Below are 17,884 nucleotides of genomic sequence, written 5' to 3' on the forward strand. Positions count from 1 at the left end.
TATGGTCAGCTGAGTTCACCAGTCTGTGCTGAGGCCATAGAGTTGGAATAGAGGGAATCACTGGGAATTTGGAGTTCCCCATCAGTCTTAGTGCTCTTGGGTCCGTCCTGCTTCCAGAGTGATGCATTGTTGGTTGCCCTGTAACACACTGGGGAGGCAGGGAGCTGGCAAACCAGGCCTTGCTCCAGATGAGCATCCTATCCCTGCCACAGTTCATGATTTCAGGGTGAGGTTTCACAAACAGTCCTGAACCCCCAGGATCCTTCTCATTTCCTGCCTCCTGCAAGTGTTCAAGAATGGGTTGTGACAGCAATGGGCCCCTGACCCTTGTGTCCAGCACACACAGGGAGGAGTGGGAACAGCTGCAGAGGCAAGGCAAGGCTGCACAGCATGATGTGTTATGAGAGTAACCCCATATGAACTTGTCCCAGTTAAAGCCAATCCTGTGTGCACAGGCTCTGTGCTGATGGAAGATATGACTTGGAGGTACTTTGTCACCAACCCTCCTTCAGGTTGTTTTCTAGCCATGGCCTGGAGCAAATGGAGGACAGAGCTTTCTTTCATTATCCCTGTGTTAGATACCTCATGTGCTCAGTGCTTGCCTCGGGACAGGCGGTTGGAAGATGAGTTTATCCCCTTGGTTTCTGAAGTACTGACTGTCCTTATTTTGGACATCTCTGGCATTTAGTGAGCAGATCTGCAGGGGAGGTCACTTTTTGTCCTTGCAGCTGTTTAGTGCCTGTCTTTGCCTTCCAGAGGTTCCGCCAACTCACCTGCCCACTTGAGGACTTGCCTTCCAGGCCAGGCACAGAGCAGCCCCTTCCCTCTACCAGAGCTGGCCTCCTGATGCTGACAGAGCTCGAATCTCATTGCTAGGACCAGTGTGGTTCTCCCTCCCTCCCCCCCAGGATGGTTTCTATACAGCCTTTGCCACATGTTGGATAATGCAAGGATTCTTCACTCACCAAGAAGAGAGGGATTTCTGGGCTGAGCTCCCTTCTCTGGAAGATTTGAAGGGCTGATGAAGAGGCTGCCGTGAAGATGGTCTGTGTGGAGTTACCAATGCACCTTAATATTCTCTCCCTGGAGAGAGCTCTGAAGGGGCACATCAAGCACCAGTGTTCCTGAGCATCCCCATGCTTCTGGTGGGCAGAAAGGAAGGACTGACCCTGGAGTAAAGTGTCAGAGCTGTGGCTCCAGTGTGGACTTTGGGAGCTTCTCCATTCATTCCATTAAATCTATGTTTTTCCTGACTAGATCTGCTCTGTCTCTCTTTGTCCCACTGGCATTCCTTGCCAACAGCATGTTAAGGTGAGATGTGTGTCAGCCGAGCTGTGCTGGGCACCCAGGTCTGGCTTTCTGTTGCACTGGCACAGTGATATGGGAAGATGGCCAGAGGAGAGGAAGCTTGGTTAGGCAGGAAAACAGGGAACAACAGGGGTTCAGAGCTTCTCTGAGTGGTAGGCCTGGGGTGACAAGTGCAATGCCACCTTCTGCTGGAGCCACTGCCAGATCTCAGACAGCAGTGTCATCTGTCTGACGAGTCACCAGGCTGTTCCTGGGGTCTGGGAGCAGCATGTGGATCTGTGTTTTCTTCTTGCAAGCGAGGGATCGTGGGAAGCTCCCCCTCGCCTCTGCAGATCTGTGTGTTTTTCAGTGCTGACTACCTTCCAGGTGCTCTGGAGCCAGTAATTTTGGTTTTCCTGTGAATGGAAGAAGGGCTGTGTGTTGGAAACAGAATCTGCATGTTATGTCAACAAACAGGCCCCCTAGTTTCCAGGCTGTTTGGGTAAAAGAAATAAAACTCAAAGAGCTTGTGTTTTAAGTGCTGTAGCCCCAGCATCCGAGGGGGGCAGCCAGAGGACATGTAACCCTGGGAAGCTGGATGGCTCCCAGGAAACCCTGAGGGAGCTGGAGCCTGGACAGAGCTGAGCCAGCAGCCGGAGGCGCTCGGCTTCCTGAAGCACACAAGGACACTGGTGAGCCAAGGCTTTTGCTGCCGCGGGCAGAGGAAGACGCGAATTAAAGCAAATTACAGGGAATTAGCGCAATCCGCTCCATTAGCCACAAGGTGGCCCCAGGCCCTCAGCCTTCGCTCGGGACGGGGCCCCGCAGGAGGCGGCACCCGGCTGAGGGACACTGGGCCCGGGGTCACGGGGACCCCGCCGTGCTCCTCGCCCTTCCCGCCCGCTTCCCTGTGGAGGTTTTCTCTGAGGACATCTGCCGCCCTCAGGGAGCGGCGATCTCAGAACCGTGCTCCCAGCTGTGGCACGAACGGGTTCACTCCTCTAGGCAATGTCAATTTCCCGAGTTTGGTTTGCCTGGACTTAGTTTAGTGTTCTTGGAGCCTGGAAACCTGAGATACATAGACGCAGGTCTATGTGGAAAGGAGTTACGGACTTCTGCTGATGGAGGCTGTGAAACTGCGATGAGGGCCAGGTTCTGAGGGGATTTGCTGCTGGTGGTGCAAATTTAACCTGCAGGAGGGAGCGCCCACAGAGATGAGCCCTCCTGGGCTTCACTGCCTCTCTTCCAGCGTGGCTGTGGAATCTCATCTCATTGCCAGCCCGTCTTCCCTTTTCCCAGCCTATTTTCCACACGGACTGTGAGGTGGATGGGTTCTTTTTCCTACCATGAGTTGCTTGCTTTGGTGGGTCTGCCCCTCCCACATCAAAATCTCAAGTTTCTGTGTGCTTCCCTCTCTGCCCCTGGAAAACCCCGGGAAGTTGGAGGTTGCCACTATTTTCATGACCACTACCACTGCTACCACTGTACTTCGTGGTGATACATGAGCTAAAGGTAGTAAAGAGCTGAGAAATCCAGGGAAAGCCCCTTTTGGAAGAAGCCCACAACGTGAGGGAAGATGGAGCCAACTAGCTGCCCTGCCACTTGGAAACAGAACTGGCTGGTAAAAATTACTTCTAGAAATGAGAGGATTGAGTTCAATACAGAATTTTTAGCAACAGATATTTTTATTCACGTAACGTGAACCTTAAACAGAATTATACTTTCATTTTCCAGTAATATCTGTAAGAGGCTTGTCCCACTGGGAAGATATTTCAACCATAATAGAAAACAGTAATTGTTTGCAGCTATCTCTAAAATCTGGCTGATGTAAAAGTCTGCTTGGCTGCATGTAGGCAAAGTGTGAATTTGCTGAAAGGCTTGTGACTTGCTTTGCTTCAAAATAGACTGGTGTCCAGTGAATTGGGCATGTGGTTTATTGATCTGGTTTTATATGACCCAGGCAATCTCCCAGGCCTGTGCTCTCACATGACCCAATTGCTGTAAAGCTGTGGATGATCTAGGTAGGTCAGATAAGCAAGAGAACCAAAGGTTTTGCTGAATACTCTTAAATAAGTGTCTTATTTCTGACATGACTTTAAGCAAAGTATTAGATTTGATGACACCTGGCTTGAAATATGAATCAAGTATATTCTATCTTGCTCATTGAAAAGGTTGACGGACTAAATTTGAAATTAATTTATTTGAAATGTCCAGACATGACATTTTTTTCACAGCACTTTTAAGACCCCATGCTTAAAAGGATTTTTTAATGAAATTTGGAATATGGTGATTTCAGCATACAGTATTTATGATTTGGAATATGGTGAAAGGAATATTTTCATTGCCTCCAAGATCAGTGTTGCAGTCTGTGGAATTTGCACCATACTTTTGCCAGCTGGGGAGATGCTGATCTCCCTTTAGACAAGAGATGTGTGGTCATTGGGTGCTTTCCACCTTCTGAATCCAAAACCCACCAATTAGCCTGAGAATTCAACTCGTTACTTATTAGATAATTGGCATGACATTAAAAATGCCTTTTTTTTAATGGATTGTTTTGTGGTGGTGGTCATGATTTTTCAGTTTTGTTTGGTTGGTTTTGATTTGTTTTTTTTTTTTTGTTCGGTTTTGTTGCTTTTTGGGGTTTTTTTTTGGTGTTTTGAGTTTTGTTGGTTTTTTTTCTTTTTCATTTGTTTTGGTTTTATTTTTTGCTGTTTGTTTTTTCTTTTTTTTCAAATGAGAAATTTACCTAAAAATAAAGAAGTCCCTGAGGTTCTGCCCCAGGTCATTGGTGCTTAGAAAAGATGTCCATCCATCCATCCATGAAAACCAGGCTCTGCTTTTCCCTTTTTATGTCAGTGGTACTTGGGGAAAAAACTCAGCTTCCTTTGTCCATGGATGGAGATGCTCACATAGGGCAGGGGAGAGACTTCAGATCTCAGGGACAGACCCATGGATGAGGATGCACCTACTGTCATGGAGAGCATCCCAAATCCTGGGATGTTTGAACACATGCTTGAGAGGTCTTTTCCTTTTGCCTTTAGTGGTAACTACAGGGCAGTTGCAGAGTGATGCATTGTGAGTTGTATTGCACATTATGGTGACAAGAAACGTGGATGTGTTGGATGCCATGGTGCATAAATGGAGAGAATGGAGTAAAATGAACATGTTAACTCATGGAATACATAATCCTGTGAAGCAGAAATTCCCAAATCATCTGTTAAGTGGCTCCTACGGGTGGGTGCAAATGAGCATACCCCACAGAGTGGGGTGTTTGGCTGAGCCCTTGTGTGCTAATGTGGTTAGCAGCCTGCAGGAGGGGGGATCTGCGTGGCACAGATAAGGGGAGCACAAAGGCACACTGGAGAAGCTGTTACTTCCAAGAAATTGCCAGTGGTTTTGTTACCCCGTCTCCATCTGACCTGCCCAGAGTTGCAACACTTTGGGCAGCAGCAGCAGGAGCCTCTCTGAGTCTCCATCTGACCTTGTCCTTTGTGTCCTTGTGCCCTGTGCATTGGAGGTGTTTGCTGTCACATGTCCCACACCACCAGGCTCAGCCACCCTGAGGGAGCAGGGAGGGAAAGCAGGAGCAAACAGGCACATACCCCAGTGTCCTCTGCTTGCCTTTGCTCTGGGATCCTCTTGGTCTCTGATCAAGGGTGAGCATTGCTGGGCAACTCAGAGATGCTGTTAGACTACAGATCCCCAGCACTGCCAGTCCTCCCTCCTGACCACCTTTATTGCTCGCTCTGGCCTCCTAAGCCATTTGCCCTTGCCTCATCCTCTGCCATACCAGGGATGCTGTGCAACTTTCGCAGATAAAGGCTCGTGGAAGCCTCCTCCTCCTCTGTAGGATCCTGGCATAGGAGTGGTGCTGTGGCTGCTGGAGCCTGTCAGGGTTCTGTGGAGCCTCATTAGCTCTTGTTGCTTTGGTTATGTTCACTTGTGATTAGTTACAGTGAAACTGTGGTCAGAAGTCACAGGCTTACTCAAGCAGAAATTAGCAATAAACATGAAAAATAAATTATACCAATGCCTAGGGGAAAATCCCCTGGAAACATAGTGTTCAGTCAGCAAGGCGTGTTCTCAGCTGAAGAAGCAGCAGAACTGTGCCCATGGGGCAATCAGCATTTCACCTATTTTGTTAGCAAAAGTGTTAAAAGATGGGATTAGTCTGGACAAATGAGGGCAGTGGTGGTTTCTCCTGCAGGTGACTCAGTGATGGGGGCAGCCAAGGCTGCAGGTTCCACTGTGTCCAACAACTGTCCCAGCAACAGCTTCTGCAGCCTCTAATGTTTGTAAAGCACAGTTTGGATTCATCCATAGGGTGTCATGCTGACAGACCTCTCCCAAAATCTGGGCTAGGGGGAGATTTGACTCATTTTGGCTGGCAGCCTTGTGTCTTATGGCCTCAGGACTCAGTGCTGCCAGGGAATGTGGCCCTGGCGTGGGCTGAGGTTGGCAGCCTGCTCCTCTGGGTTGGCTCTGCAGCAGGCATGTCAGAGCTAGCTGAAAGGGAGGAAAGGGTGGGGACATCCAGATGATGGGAAGAGCCAGCTGTTCTGAGAAAAGAAATGGTAAAAGGAGAGGCAAGAGGGCACTGCCAGCTGGCAGGTGGTGAGCAGGGTGGGGAGGAGGACACCTTTGAGGAGGTGCAGGACAGATCTGAGGTTGGGATCAGCTATCCTTCAGGTCAAAGGCTGAGTCCTGGTCCCCAGCTGCCCTGAGCCTGGCAGGTTGAGGGAGTCTGGTCCTTTCAAAGAGAGTTTTCCTCCTCTGCTCATGAGAGGGGATGGAAACCCATGCAGCTGGTTCTGAGCTGGCAACTGCAGAGGGAGTGAGCACCTCTGTGTGGTTGGACAGCAGTGCTTTCCCAGTTCCCCTGTGCTCCCTTGGGTGCAGTGGTGGGGCTTCCTCAGGATGTGCTGTGGGAGAGCTGTGGGGATCTGAGTGCTGCTGGTGCGTGAGCTGCTCACAACAGGGGCTCCCAGGGCTGGGAGGGGTTTGTGCTCTCTGGGGAGGGGGGTGCTTTGGACATTTCCAGCATTTATTGCAAGCAGTGCTTCTCTTTTGAGGATGAGTGTTTAAGAGCAACCTCACCCACACTTATGGAGGAGGAGCCCACATTGTGGGGTGACCTGCAGTCAGATTGTCACATCCTTTAGCAAACCTGTCCTACCTACACAGCTGCTCGGCCCAGAGTGCCTGCTCAGGGCTGGCTCTGCCAGTGAATCTGGTGGTCAGGGAGTGCATCACCCCTTTCCTTTCTCTCTCCTGGGATGGGATTGAGCACAGTTTGTACACCCCCTCCCCCAGCTGAGCTGCTCGGAATGGGATTTTTGCTTTTCAGTCTGGGTCATGACACCAGTGAAATCACTCACATGGAAGCTGGTATGGTGAGATGAATGTGTCCCTACTCATAGCAGGATTTAAAAACCTTGTGAATTATTGCCTGGTGGGAAGTTCTGAAGTCTGAGTGTAACTTCTGGTACCTCCAGGCTGGCAAACAGAAATAGCATTTTTTCCCCTCCTAGAGAATGATTTTCACACGTTGCTGGATAAAGTTTTCATTTAGGTTGACTTTCTTCTTTTTTACCTTAATGTCACAGGTAATTTCCCATATACAGCTTCACAAAGCCCCTGCGATGTTCCTGTGAAACACTTCAGTATAGATAAATCAAGTTTTTAGGTCAGCTCTGCTTACCTAGGCTTATCTTAATCCCCTTTTCATATCTGGATAACCTCTATTGCACCGTTTGCTCAGTTGTGCTGGGTCATGCCAGTGCTCTGTGACAGGACAGGCAGTGGCACTGTCCTTCATGAGTAGGGTCAGAGGCAATGCAGAGCCAGCACATGCTCCTTCACCTTGCAGTCTTTGAGGACTTTGGAGACAGCCCTTAAAAGGCAGAAGATGGAGCCTGTCCTGTCTGATATTGATGCCAGATCTCACAAGGAAAGAATCAGTCTGTATTTCTTTGGGTATGGGACCAATCCACTGAACCAGCCTGTAGGGTAGGTGAAAGCCAAGAGCTTTGAAAATGGCATGCTTGGAAAGTTTAATCCCAAAAAAAGCCCTAAGTAAATGGAGATGTTTTCCCCTACTGCCTCCAGAACTGGCCTCATGGTTTATCCTTAGGATCCCACTTAGTCCAGGGTTGATTCCCCTGATTTCTCCAGCCTCATTTTTCCCCAGGGCAATCCAGCATGCTCTAATGGGATTCAATTCACTGGCTTCTAGCACCTGTGGAGGATTTTCTGGAGACACCATTATAAACAACCTCTATAGAGTGTGCAGGCAGGTAAACCTGCTTCTTCCCCACACTGTGGCATTGAGGACTTTTGTCAGCTCCTGTCAGCTTCCCACTGAGGGGCTGAGAAATGCTCCTCTGGTGAGTGCAGACATAGCCTAGCATGTCTTGGATATGTCCCACATTCCCTCCCCCATGCTGCTCTGGTTTGACCATGTGGGAGCATGAAAAGATCAATAGGAATTTGGCAGGCACATAAGCAGACAAAGCCAAACACAAAAGAGTGATAGCATTAAACACAAGCATTAAAAAAAGAGAAAAGCTGAGCTGAAGTATCTTGAGAAAAATGGTGTAACTGGAATGCCTTCTACTGGTGTTGGTCATGAGAAGTGCATCAAAGCTGAGATGGATACAAAGAAAGCTGCTAGAGCAAAACCACAGAGGGATTGCTCACTTCTAGTGAGCACCCAGACACTGTAAAGACTCCAGCAGTGCCTCTCTTTGCTGACAAAGCTCTGTCCCATGAGCTGTGTTTGTATCCTCAGCATATGGCACAGGTATGGAGGGGTCTGCGTGACCCCAGAGCCAATGTTCCTTCTTCACCCACTCTCTGTCTTTTGCTTCACCTACCTGATGGTGTTGGTGAGACTTGAGCTTGGCCACAGAAGGTTTAATGTAGTGCTCTGTGGAGATTCATTCTGCATGTTTGTAGGATGACGTTGAGGGATTTCCCTATCCCACTAAAGTGGTGGAGCCCTAGAGCAGTGGGAATATGTGGCAGCCAGCCTGGGCCATGCTGTAGGGTCTGCCAAGGGACAGTTCCTGCCCCGCAGAGGTCAAGGACATGGAGTTACTCTCTGACTGCTGTAGTTGATATTTACAAACTCTGGGCCTTCACCCTGCCTGCCTGTGTCTGCTTTCTCATCTTGTTTCTTGTCAGGGCCACAGTTCAAGGTTTGGAGAGGTGCATGTTGTAAGGGAACAGGGGAGAAAGTTCTTCTGCCCTGATGCACCTCCCTTCCCTACGTCGCACCACCCACGCAGGAGCTGGGTGATAATTTGGTGGGGGGAGCTGGTGGAAGGGGTGGGACAGGAGGAGGAGGAGAGAGGCTAGTCTCTGCCTTAACTCTTGCTGTATGTGTTTGGCAGTCAGTGGATTCCCTGCCTGGACTCCAGTGGGCCGGGAGGGGCTTGCCTGGGGGAGAGCTGCGCTGGGTTCAGGTGAGTTGGGCGTTTGCTTGTTGAGCAGATCTGGCTGGGTGTTTGTGCCACCCTGGCAATGCCGTGACTCCGGTCCTCCCGCAGCCAGCTGCTGCACGCCAGCTGCTTGCTGTGCTCTGGAGAGTGGGCCAGAGAATCTGCAAGGGTAAAATCTTCCCAAGGTTAAGTAAAGCAAGAGTGAGATGGACAATAAGGAGCAAATAATCGATTCGGATCAACCCAGGGAAGAGGTTTTTCTTTCAATGGTTCCTTTGGAAAAAGAAAGGACAGGCTGAGATGCTGCACAGGGGGTACCAGGAAGCTGAGAGCAAAGAGATGCCTGAAGGATGGGTAATTGGTCGTGAAGGTTGTGGCAGCAGAGAAAAAGGGAGAGAGTGACAGGTAGGTACTCAGACAGCAGAAATATTGAGAAGAGAGACAACAGTGAGCGGGACAGGGATGAAGGGCAGAGCTGACTGGTTGATAATAGGTACAGGAGCCAAGGCATTGGGAGTGGAGTAGGGTGTAGACACTTCAGCTACTGCCAGCATGAGTCCTCTCCTCCTGTGCTGCCCTGCAGAGGTGCTGACCCCAGTGCATTGACTTGGGAGCTGCAGTTTTAAAAGATGAGCCTGGGAGTGCACTGCTTGTTCTCCTTGCCCTGAAGTTTTCATCAAATTTGTTCCTGTAGGGCTGAGGCAGGAAAACGGCACAGTTTCTGCATGTGCTAAACTCTTGGGATCTGTGGGCATATTTGTGAACAAATGCAGGCAGAACACATGAGGGTTTCGTAACACCTGATCTGTGTCTTCTTAAATCAACAGTGCTTTTAAAGTAATCACTACTAATCAGGGCTTTCATCTCATGCCAGTGGAAATACCATTGCCCTAGTTTTTCCTCTTTGACAGCTGGTGATACGAGAGGCTGAGCCTTGGACCTGACCTTGCAGCTCTGCAGCAGCCCAACTTTTCTGGATTCATAGTTGCAGATGTGGTCCTTGCAGAGGGCAGGCTAAAGAGCCTGGGCTGTATCTCTACCTGGCTGTGGTCCTGGGCAGGGCTAGAGGAAAGTTTGGGTGCCCCAGGCTGGAGAGCAGGTACCAGGCCCCTTGAGGGTGCAGGTGGGATGCAGTCCCACCACATTACAGTGTGGCATTATGGCAGGAACTGCTGGAAAACACTTAAGGCACTGCTGGAGTCATGGTCTCCATGCACCTCTGCCTGTGCTGATTTCACCTGATGTGACTTGTCCTGAGCACCACCTGGAGTTGGCTGAGCCTGCCCAGGGTCTGACATGGGGTGCTGGGCTTGTGCAGGGCTGAACAGGGAGCACAGTGTGGGGACAATCATGGCAGGGAGCCCTGTGGCCCTGCTCTGTGCTGGCCACGCACATGTCTGTGCTGAGGGACCAGGCTCTGCCACACACACTGTTGGCTCCCCTCATCCTCCCTGCTGGGAAGCATGAGGCAATGTGTTAGCCTCAGCCTTGCCTGGCTTTTGGAAGTGTCTTGCTTGAGTGCTCTTCCCCTGTGTTTCCTGTTTCTCATCACTGACAGCAAGTGTCCCCAGGCTGTGCTTTTTGGGAGGTCAGGCAGGGTGTGCCTACCTGGAGGAGTTTAGATACAAGTGCCTAGAGCAGTGTGATTCCAAATTCCCTGTGCTGCTCTCCCACCACTGAACCACTGGCTGCAGGGCTGGCTCCTCTGCACTCCTCTATTAGCTTTGCTTCCCACTCTTCCCTCAGCCCTCAGCCCCAGCTGCAGGGATGGCAGCAGCTGGCCAAGCAGGGCTGGGGGCTGGCAGCCTCCAGCTCTTCATCTGACCTGCCCAGGGCTGCTGGCTGGCATCTTGCTCCATGAAATTGCTGCCCCAGAGAGGTGACAGCCCTGCAGGCACCTGCAGACTCTGTCTTGTCCCTGTGGAGCACCCCTGGGCTGCACCACAGGTCGCTGCCCCATTGTGCAGGGCCCTGTTTGCAGAGTGAGTGCTGGAGCAGCGTGGCTTTCACCCTCTGTGCCATTCACCTGCTCTGCTCTCCAGCCAGTGACAGGAGCCGTGCTGGCCACATGCTTTGGCTGCACACAAGGACATCTGAGCCAGCCCAGTGCAGCCCCAGGACTTTGGTCTGACAGCTCCAGCCATGGGGTAGGTGACTCTAGGGGCTCCACTGGGGCCTGGCTGGATCTGTGGCTGTACCAGACTTATTGGTGGTGCTCTGTAAGAAGAATGGATCCTGCTAAGGCTGGCCCTCATGCTGTGTTGCACTGTATATAGCCAGATTATGGGCTGAGTGGAGGTCTTGAGATTATCTGGTTTGGTGCAAAGGCTGGCTTCTAGTCCTATTTAGACACCATTTAAGGACTTCATCAGTTAGTCTTGATTTTTTTTCTAGGCTAGAGAAAGAAACCACCTCTGTATCTCTGTAGCCCAGAGCAGGGATGGTGACCCATGGACACCAACAGAGACTCTTCTGGCCCTGGGAACAACAGCCCACCTTGCTTTTAGCAAGAGAATTGCCACTGACCCTCAGAAAAGTCCAGCCACTGTTAGAGGCTTTGGAGGGTCTCCTGTCCAGCAGCAGAAGTCGGAGCAGGACCCATTTGGCACTCTCCTGCACTGGGGGTGTGTGCTCTGAAGGGTGATGCTCTATAATCCTTGCATCTTGTATTGCAGATGTCCATGGCATCAGTGAACTCACTCATGAGGAACTCACTGAGTTCTTTATCTCACTCTTTCTGGTGTCAGTAAGTAGCAAACTCACTGCACAAGCATTGCTCTTATTTCACACTGGAGAAAACATAGGTAGAATCTGATTCTTGGAACAGTCTCCTGTGCCTCATCAATGTTGCTGAACAGATGCTTTGAGAATACCCTGCAGCCCACAGAACCTGGAAGTTAATTAGAAAGTGTAAAGAAGCCAACTAACTTTCAGTTGCTTGAAATGAAAGGCATTTTAATTTCAGCTGCTGTCCTGGAGTTGATCAGTTTTTCTCTTTGTACATCTTCCCTTGCCTTTCTCTGTTATGCAGCTGGAGTGAGCCATTCTCCAGCAGCATTCCCGTTTGGAAGCAGCTGTCTCTGCTCGTGTAGCTGCTCTTAGATTGGCTGGAAAGCCCTTTGCTTCCACTGCTAATATTTTCTTGTCCGTCTTGCAGAGATGACCGATTCCAGTAGCAGCCCCCATGCACTAATTTACCCGGGTTGGCTCCTTAAGCTGTACCTCGGCGCTGCTGCTCCGTGCTGATTTTCTGTCTCTGCTCCCACCTCCGCCCCCGCCCCCTGCCATCAAAATGCAGCGCAGGGTTTCAGCTGCTGACTAACTGCTGGCTCCGGTTGTGCAACCCGAGAATTTTATGTGTCCTCCTGCTCCTCCTTTTGTAACGCAGCCCAGTCGTCTTGCTTCCTGATTCTTCCCTCCCCATCTTAAATTGCAGTTTATGTGCTTGGTTGCTGCTTGTTTCAAAATGAAACCAAGAAATATAAATGCACTGCAGCTGTCTGCGTTGTCACCTGTGATTCTGCAGTTCAGGCAGTACCTTCGAGTGTCCAAGGGAGTTTTAACACTGTGATTCCTCTCATAAATGTTATCAGCTGCTTTTTAGAGACATTTCTGTCTGCTGTTCCCTCTGTTTCACTGTTCCCTCTGGAGATTGTCCTCATCTCATTTGCCTTATGATAAAACAGCAAAATAGGTCAAACGGAGGATGTTAACTTCCCAGCAGTAGGAACTCCTGTCTGACAGCAGCCAGGAACAGGCAGTAAGTTTGCAGAAATAAAAGCTTTAGGAGACTTGCTATTGGCTTCTTCCTCTGGTGCCAAAACTCCAGGTGGCTTCTCTCTCATCTTGCCTCACTCTTGTTCCTTGCCTCACCTGAGGAACTTTGAAAAAGCCCTTTTTTACCCCGAAAGAGGCTAAGGATAGTGCCACATTTTGCTTCAAATGATGCTTTCTTTCTCCTCTTTTCTTATTACTGCCTCTCCCCTTCAGTGGCATCTTGTTTACAAACAGAGCCAAAAAATGCTGTTCTCCTGCATGTCTGCATTGTGTGTTCAGCACATCATAGGCAACTGCTGAGTGACCACAATGCTTCAGAGATGTCCTTGGTTTTCCTTGTCTTTTGTGATCCTACTTGAAGGATCCCATGGTGGTAGGTGTGGGACAAACACAGTCCAAAATTTGTGACCAAGGGGAGACTGTGTTGCTTCATTCAAATGTTCAAGAGTGGAACTTGTTGCTCTGGGTCTATGGCTGTCTGCATGCTGCTTTCTCTCTTTCCAGGTCCTGCAAGAATCCAGGTGTATTCTTGTTTTCCCAGCCATAAATCTTTTGGGGAAAAAAATTGTGGCTATCTCCATGCACCAAGCCCAGTACCATTTCCTATGGAGCTGCATAGAGGGAGCTCACCGCTCTCTATGGGAAGATGACAGACTACAGGTCATTTCTGTGAAGGGCAAAAAACCATCTCCTCCAAGGGCTGATGGCTGAAAATAGAGCAGAGCACCTCTAGAAGAGACAGGTGGGGTCAGAGGGAGCTGAGGAGGGAAGGTGGGGTTGGGGAGAGGCTCCAGGGGCAGGATAGACTGTGGATTGCATCAAGATGGCATTTTAGCAGTTGGGAAAACTTTGTGGCAGAGGAAAGAAAAGAGTCTGGGAATGAAGTAGTCATAGGATTTTTCTCCTAACTTTGGTGGAAGAACAGCAAATAAGTGCAGGCAAGCAGTGAGGGGCACAATCTTTACTCCAAACTCATGTAATAAGGAGGGGACAACCAAAGGAAGAGGAAAATGTTTGCCTGTTGGGGAGGATGTAACCCAGTAGGTGGCTGTGACTGCTGTGGGAGAACCAAATTGTTCCTAGCTGGAAACAAGAAGTTATTTGAGTCCCCATCTGGCCTAAGGACATATAGAACAGGGGCACAGTAGGATTAAATGTTTAGGAAAAGAGCCAGGAGGTGTATGAATAGGCTTTCTCATAGAAACAGTAGGCGAAGCAGAGAGGGAAGTAGTGGGAATGTGTAATGTGCATGGCTTTGTCTGGGAAAGGAGAAGTTGTATTTTATGCCATGAAGAGCCAGAACTTTAGGCACCAGTTTAATCCACCATCTGTTCCCACTTGAAAAGATTTGATTTCATAGCCAGGGTGCTTTCCCCCTTCTTAAAATAGGAAAATGAAGGCAGAAGTGCTGTGTCTCCCCTGCTGCTCTGTGTTTCTCCCAGCTGTGTTCCTCATTGCAGCATCTCAAATTCTATCCTTCATGTTGGCCTATTCAGGAGTCAGAGGACAGATAAAAAGTCCTGGTCCAGGTGTCCCTGAGCTGGAGGCTGGTGACAGGGTTGGGGCTGTGGGCTGGCACTCATACATTCCCTTCCCAGGGCTAGGTGAGAGGAGGTGATTCTCTGATTGTGACCTTCCTCTGCACCCATGTGTGAAACAGCTCCAGCAAAAATTAAATAAAGCCACAAATATTAGTAGAAATAGGCTGGCTCTTGTATCCACCTTACATTAAAAGAATAAAACCAAAGAATTAGCTAGGTTTGTCCTGCCAGCTTCCTCGGACATCCTCACCAAACCCAGACTTAACCATCACTGTACTTGATAACGTGTCCTGGACTGCAGCAAATTGGAATGTGCCAAGGACCGTGACAGATCAAACATGTTTCATTAAGTACGTGTTACTTTTCCTCTCACATTTGACAGTGCGGGGAGCTCTGCTTCTCTGAGATGAGGAGGCTGTGCTGCAGCATTGGAATAAACTGATTAGCCAGCTAGCAGGCCTTGCTGCAGGCAGGCACTGGGGAGAAGGGCCCTGCCTGGGCTTCAGAAGCTGAGAAATGGCTGGCAGGAGGACCTGATCATTCCATCTCCCAATCCAACCCAGCAGAAGGGCTGAGTGCAGGGGGAAAATCTGGGACTGCCGAGCTGCTGGGGAGCTGCAGAGCTGCAGCTGCAAGCCAGCATTTAGGGTGTGTGCCTTGTTTCCTGGGCTTCACCACCTTCTTTAAATGTGTGGTTAGATGTTTGTTAGGAGCCTGTTAGAGGGCTGATTCACCCTCCCACTCTCATGTAGATCCACAGGTGTTGTAGCCTTTGGTGGTTTGGAGCAGTGCAAGCCATACCATCAAATAGTTGCTTTCCAGCATATGGACCGTAAAGGGCAAGGGCTGGAGACAAAACAGAGGTTGCTTCCTCAGTGCCCTCATACATCTGCATTTGCACCAAAACTGGTTGTGCCCACTGCAGTACTACCCATATGTAGGCTTCTACTGGCAATAGTTCTAAAAACCTCTCAAATTTAACAGGGACCAGGATCTTTCTGCCTTGTTTTTGAAAAGGAAGCTATATTAGCCTGGAGGATGATCTTCACCCGCTCTTGACTGCTCTCCTCTATGGTTTATGTCCCCCTGATCTTGTTGCTGCCCCTCTTATGCTGGTTGATGTCTTGCGTGAGACTTAGTCCTCCATTCAGCATCCATGGAAATCTGCTGCTGGTAGCAAAGCAAATAGGATGAGCCCTTCAGGAGAGCAGATGGGGGAACAAAGCCTGTTGTTGCCTAGGGCATTTAGAGAGCAATTGGTGTATTACACTGTGAGATCTGATTTCCTTTCATTGCTTGAATAACAGGCAGGAAACATGGCTGTGTCAAAGAACTACTTGTTCTGCTGCGAACATTCATTAGAAGTTGTCTTTTCATACACAAGCATCTTTCTTTGCCCCAGGGCCTGATATATCCAGAGGGTTAGCATTTAGGAAATGATTTCCTTTACAGAACTAAATGAGACACTGATAATGATGCTGCCTTGTGTGGATAAGTGTGAGCGTGGCCCACCAGCTCCTGCTCCTTCTTCCTCCTTGCCTCATTGAAAACTATACCCAAACAAGTGCCATAGTGTTCCTTGGCTGCTGGGACAGTTAGATGTCAGGGTTTATTTACACTTGCTCTTATTTCCAGTTAGGTCCGGTTCCCTGGTAGTCCCTACTCACCATGAGATGGCTCATACCTGATGTTTGTCCAGAGGGACATGGCTGGAGAGACACCAGGCACAAGGAGGGAGGGAATAGTTTGGCATCATGGTCCTGGTGCACCATCCTGGTGCAAAGGGTCATTAGAAGATTTGGTGGCCCTATAAGGTAAATGACATCAAAGGTGATGAAGTGCTGCTCACCACTGAGCTTCTGACTGGGAGAGGTCCTTGGCCTGAGCTGCCTTCAGAGCCAAGGGAGAGAGCAAGTTTAAATAGTCCAGAGCAGATCCAGGGGCAGTGGAAATGTTGAGTGTTGGTGGGTAATGCAGATTGCTGTCTCTGTTGCTCCCTGAAGATGGGGATGTTCCTTTAGGTGCCACAGAAGGAATGAGAGATGTGCTATTAAAAAACTCATTGAACCACCAGCAAAATGATACAAGGGAAAAAACCCCTGATTTCTTTGCAGTCTCAACTGGTGGGAATGGAAGCAGAGATGCTGCTGCTTTGGAGAGACTTGTTTCCAGTGTATTTTCCTAATCTCAACAAGGGAATGTGTATCCCTTGCTAAAGCAAATCACTTCTGGAAAGGCCAGTTTCTGCTCAGTAATGCCACCAGTTAGATGTACCTAAATTTACATACTGATACTGGAGCCACATCTTATTGTGGTGTCTGGTCCCCTCACTCTTCTTCCCACAAGCATGTCCTGCAGCAGCTCCCTACATCCCATGCTCTCCTTCTCTTCTGTCCCACAGAGCCATGACAAGAGCCATATCCAAGGAAGGAGAACGCAATGGGGCCACCACATCTCCTGAAGAGATAAGAATGGAGGAAATGGAAGAGAGAGGCCAGTGGCGGAACAAAATGGAGTTTGTGCTGTCTGTGGCTGGGGAGATCATTGGCCTGGGTAACGTGTGGAGGTTCCCATACCTCTGCTACAAGAATGGTGGTGGTGAGTTCACAGCACACGTGAGTTGTTCTAGATCTGTAGCTATGCTGAGAGACATGTACATGCCTGCACCCAATTCTCCTATGTACTCCCTAAGGTATTCCCTTATTCACTCCTTCAACAAGTTAGTTCCTGCCAAAACCAGGAGGAATAAAAACTCAGGGGCGAATCCAGCTCCCCAGTGGGTACTCTTCCTTAAAGCAGCATTCTCAAATCTGGACTCCTGAAAAATTGACCCCTGGTAACAACTTAAGGCTGTTGGGCATCCCAAGAAATTATTGGTCTTTAGAAAATATCTGTAAGTGGTCAGAAAGCCAACATCAACCTTCTCCTACATATTCCCTTTTCCTACTCCTGCTGTCAAATCCATCCCTTGTTACAGAGGAGGAAAGGCTTAGATAGTGTTGGTATCCTAGCCAAGGCCTGATACACCCTAGAAGGAGATTTCTGCCTCTTCCCCTGGAGCAATTCTCACAGTGATCAAAGCACTATTAGGAAAATTCAACCCAGAAAAGGTTCATTCACCTTCCCTTTTGTTTCTTTCCATGGCTCTCCTTTTCTCTTGTAGTAACACTGCAATGAGATCCTTACATGGTTAAAAGTTAAAATTTCTCATAACAATAAAATGAAACGTAAGGGAATAATTGACTGTCACTAACTTTTCTCAGTGAATAAAAATCTAACTTTATAAAAGAAAAGGAGGAATAGCAAATTACATGTCAAATCTAGCAATAACTTCTCTTTTGTTCTTGTTCTCTAAAAACACCCTGAATTAATGGTCTGGGATTTGCTTCACACGCCACTCACCTACTTTGAGCTTCCTTTCTCTGCAGACCATGCCCCAGAGGCCTTTCTTTTCCAAGGTGCCATGAGCTTTCACCAATAGCTGAGTGGTTCCACTGTAATTTTCCCCAGGGCTTCCAAATTCCGGTCCTCTCTGCTGTTGCTTGAGTTTATCAGTTTATCCACATTAAACAAGAGACAAGAAAATACATCCTCAAAACCAGTGAGGGGCAGGGTAAGAAATGGTTACAGAAAATGGAATTAAGTTTTTCTTGAACCTGGGATGATTTTTAGCAGATCCTTCAGTTTCCTTCTCCAATATTTTGATGGGAGGCACCCAAGAGCAAGTCAAATGGGCACAGGTTAGGAAACACTGGAGATGTTCTGATTTGAGCAGTGATGCTTTCAGAGAGGAGTCATGGGTTTTGCATGGAAAATTTCTCCCTGAGCTCAGCTGGG

General features: G+C 49.0%; 2 protein-coding genes across 2 annotated transcripts in view; both read left to right on the forward strand.

Moving 5' to 3' along the window:
* Positions 1-1,258, forward strand: part of SLC6A13 (solute carrier family 6 member 13) — a 32,166-nt gene extending 30,908 nt beyond the window's left edge. Inside the window, exon 16 of the mRNA XM_005421025.2 lies at positions 757-1,258. Coding sequence (XP_005421082.1) covers positions 757-876 — 120 coding nt within the window. The 3' untranslated portion in view covers positions 877-1,258. The remainder of the gene's footprint in view (positions 1-756) is intronic.
* Positions 1,259-4,411: 3,153 nt separating this feature from the next.
* Positions 4,412-17,884, forward strand: part of LOC102043293 (sodium- and chloride-dependent betaine transporter) — a 39,502-nt gene continuing 26,029 nt past the window's right edge. The window contains exons 1-3 of the mRNA XM_005421027.2: positions 4,412-4,503; positions 8,682-8,753; positions 16,449-16,645. Coding sequence (XP_005421084.1) covers positions 4,415-4,503; positions 8,682-8,753; positions 16,449-16,645 — 358 coding nt within the window. The 5' untranslated portion in view covers positions 4,412-4,414. The remainder of the gene's footprint in view (positions 4,504-8,681; positions 8,754-16,448; positions 16,646-17,884) is intronic.

This window comes from Geospiza fortis, unplaced genomic scaffold (genome assembly GCF_000277835.1).
Source record: "Geospiza fortis unplaced genomic scaffold, GeoFor_1.0 scaffold10, whole genome shotgun sequence".
In the NCBI taxonomy this organism is placed as follows: Eukaryota; Metazoa; Chordata; class Aves; order Passeriformes; family Thraupidae; genus Geospiza; species Geospiza fortis.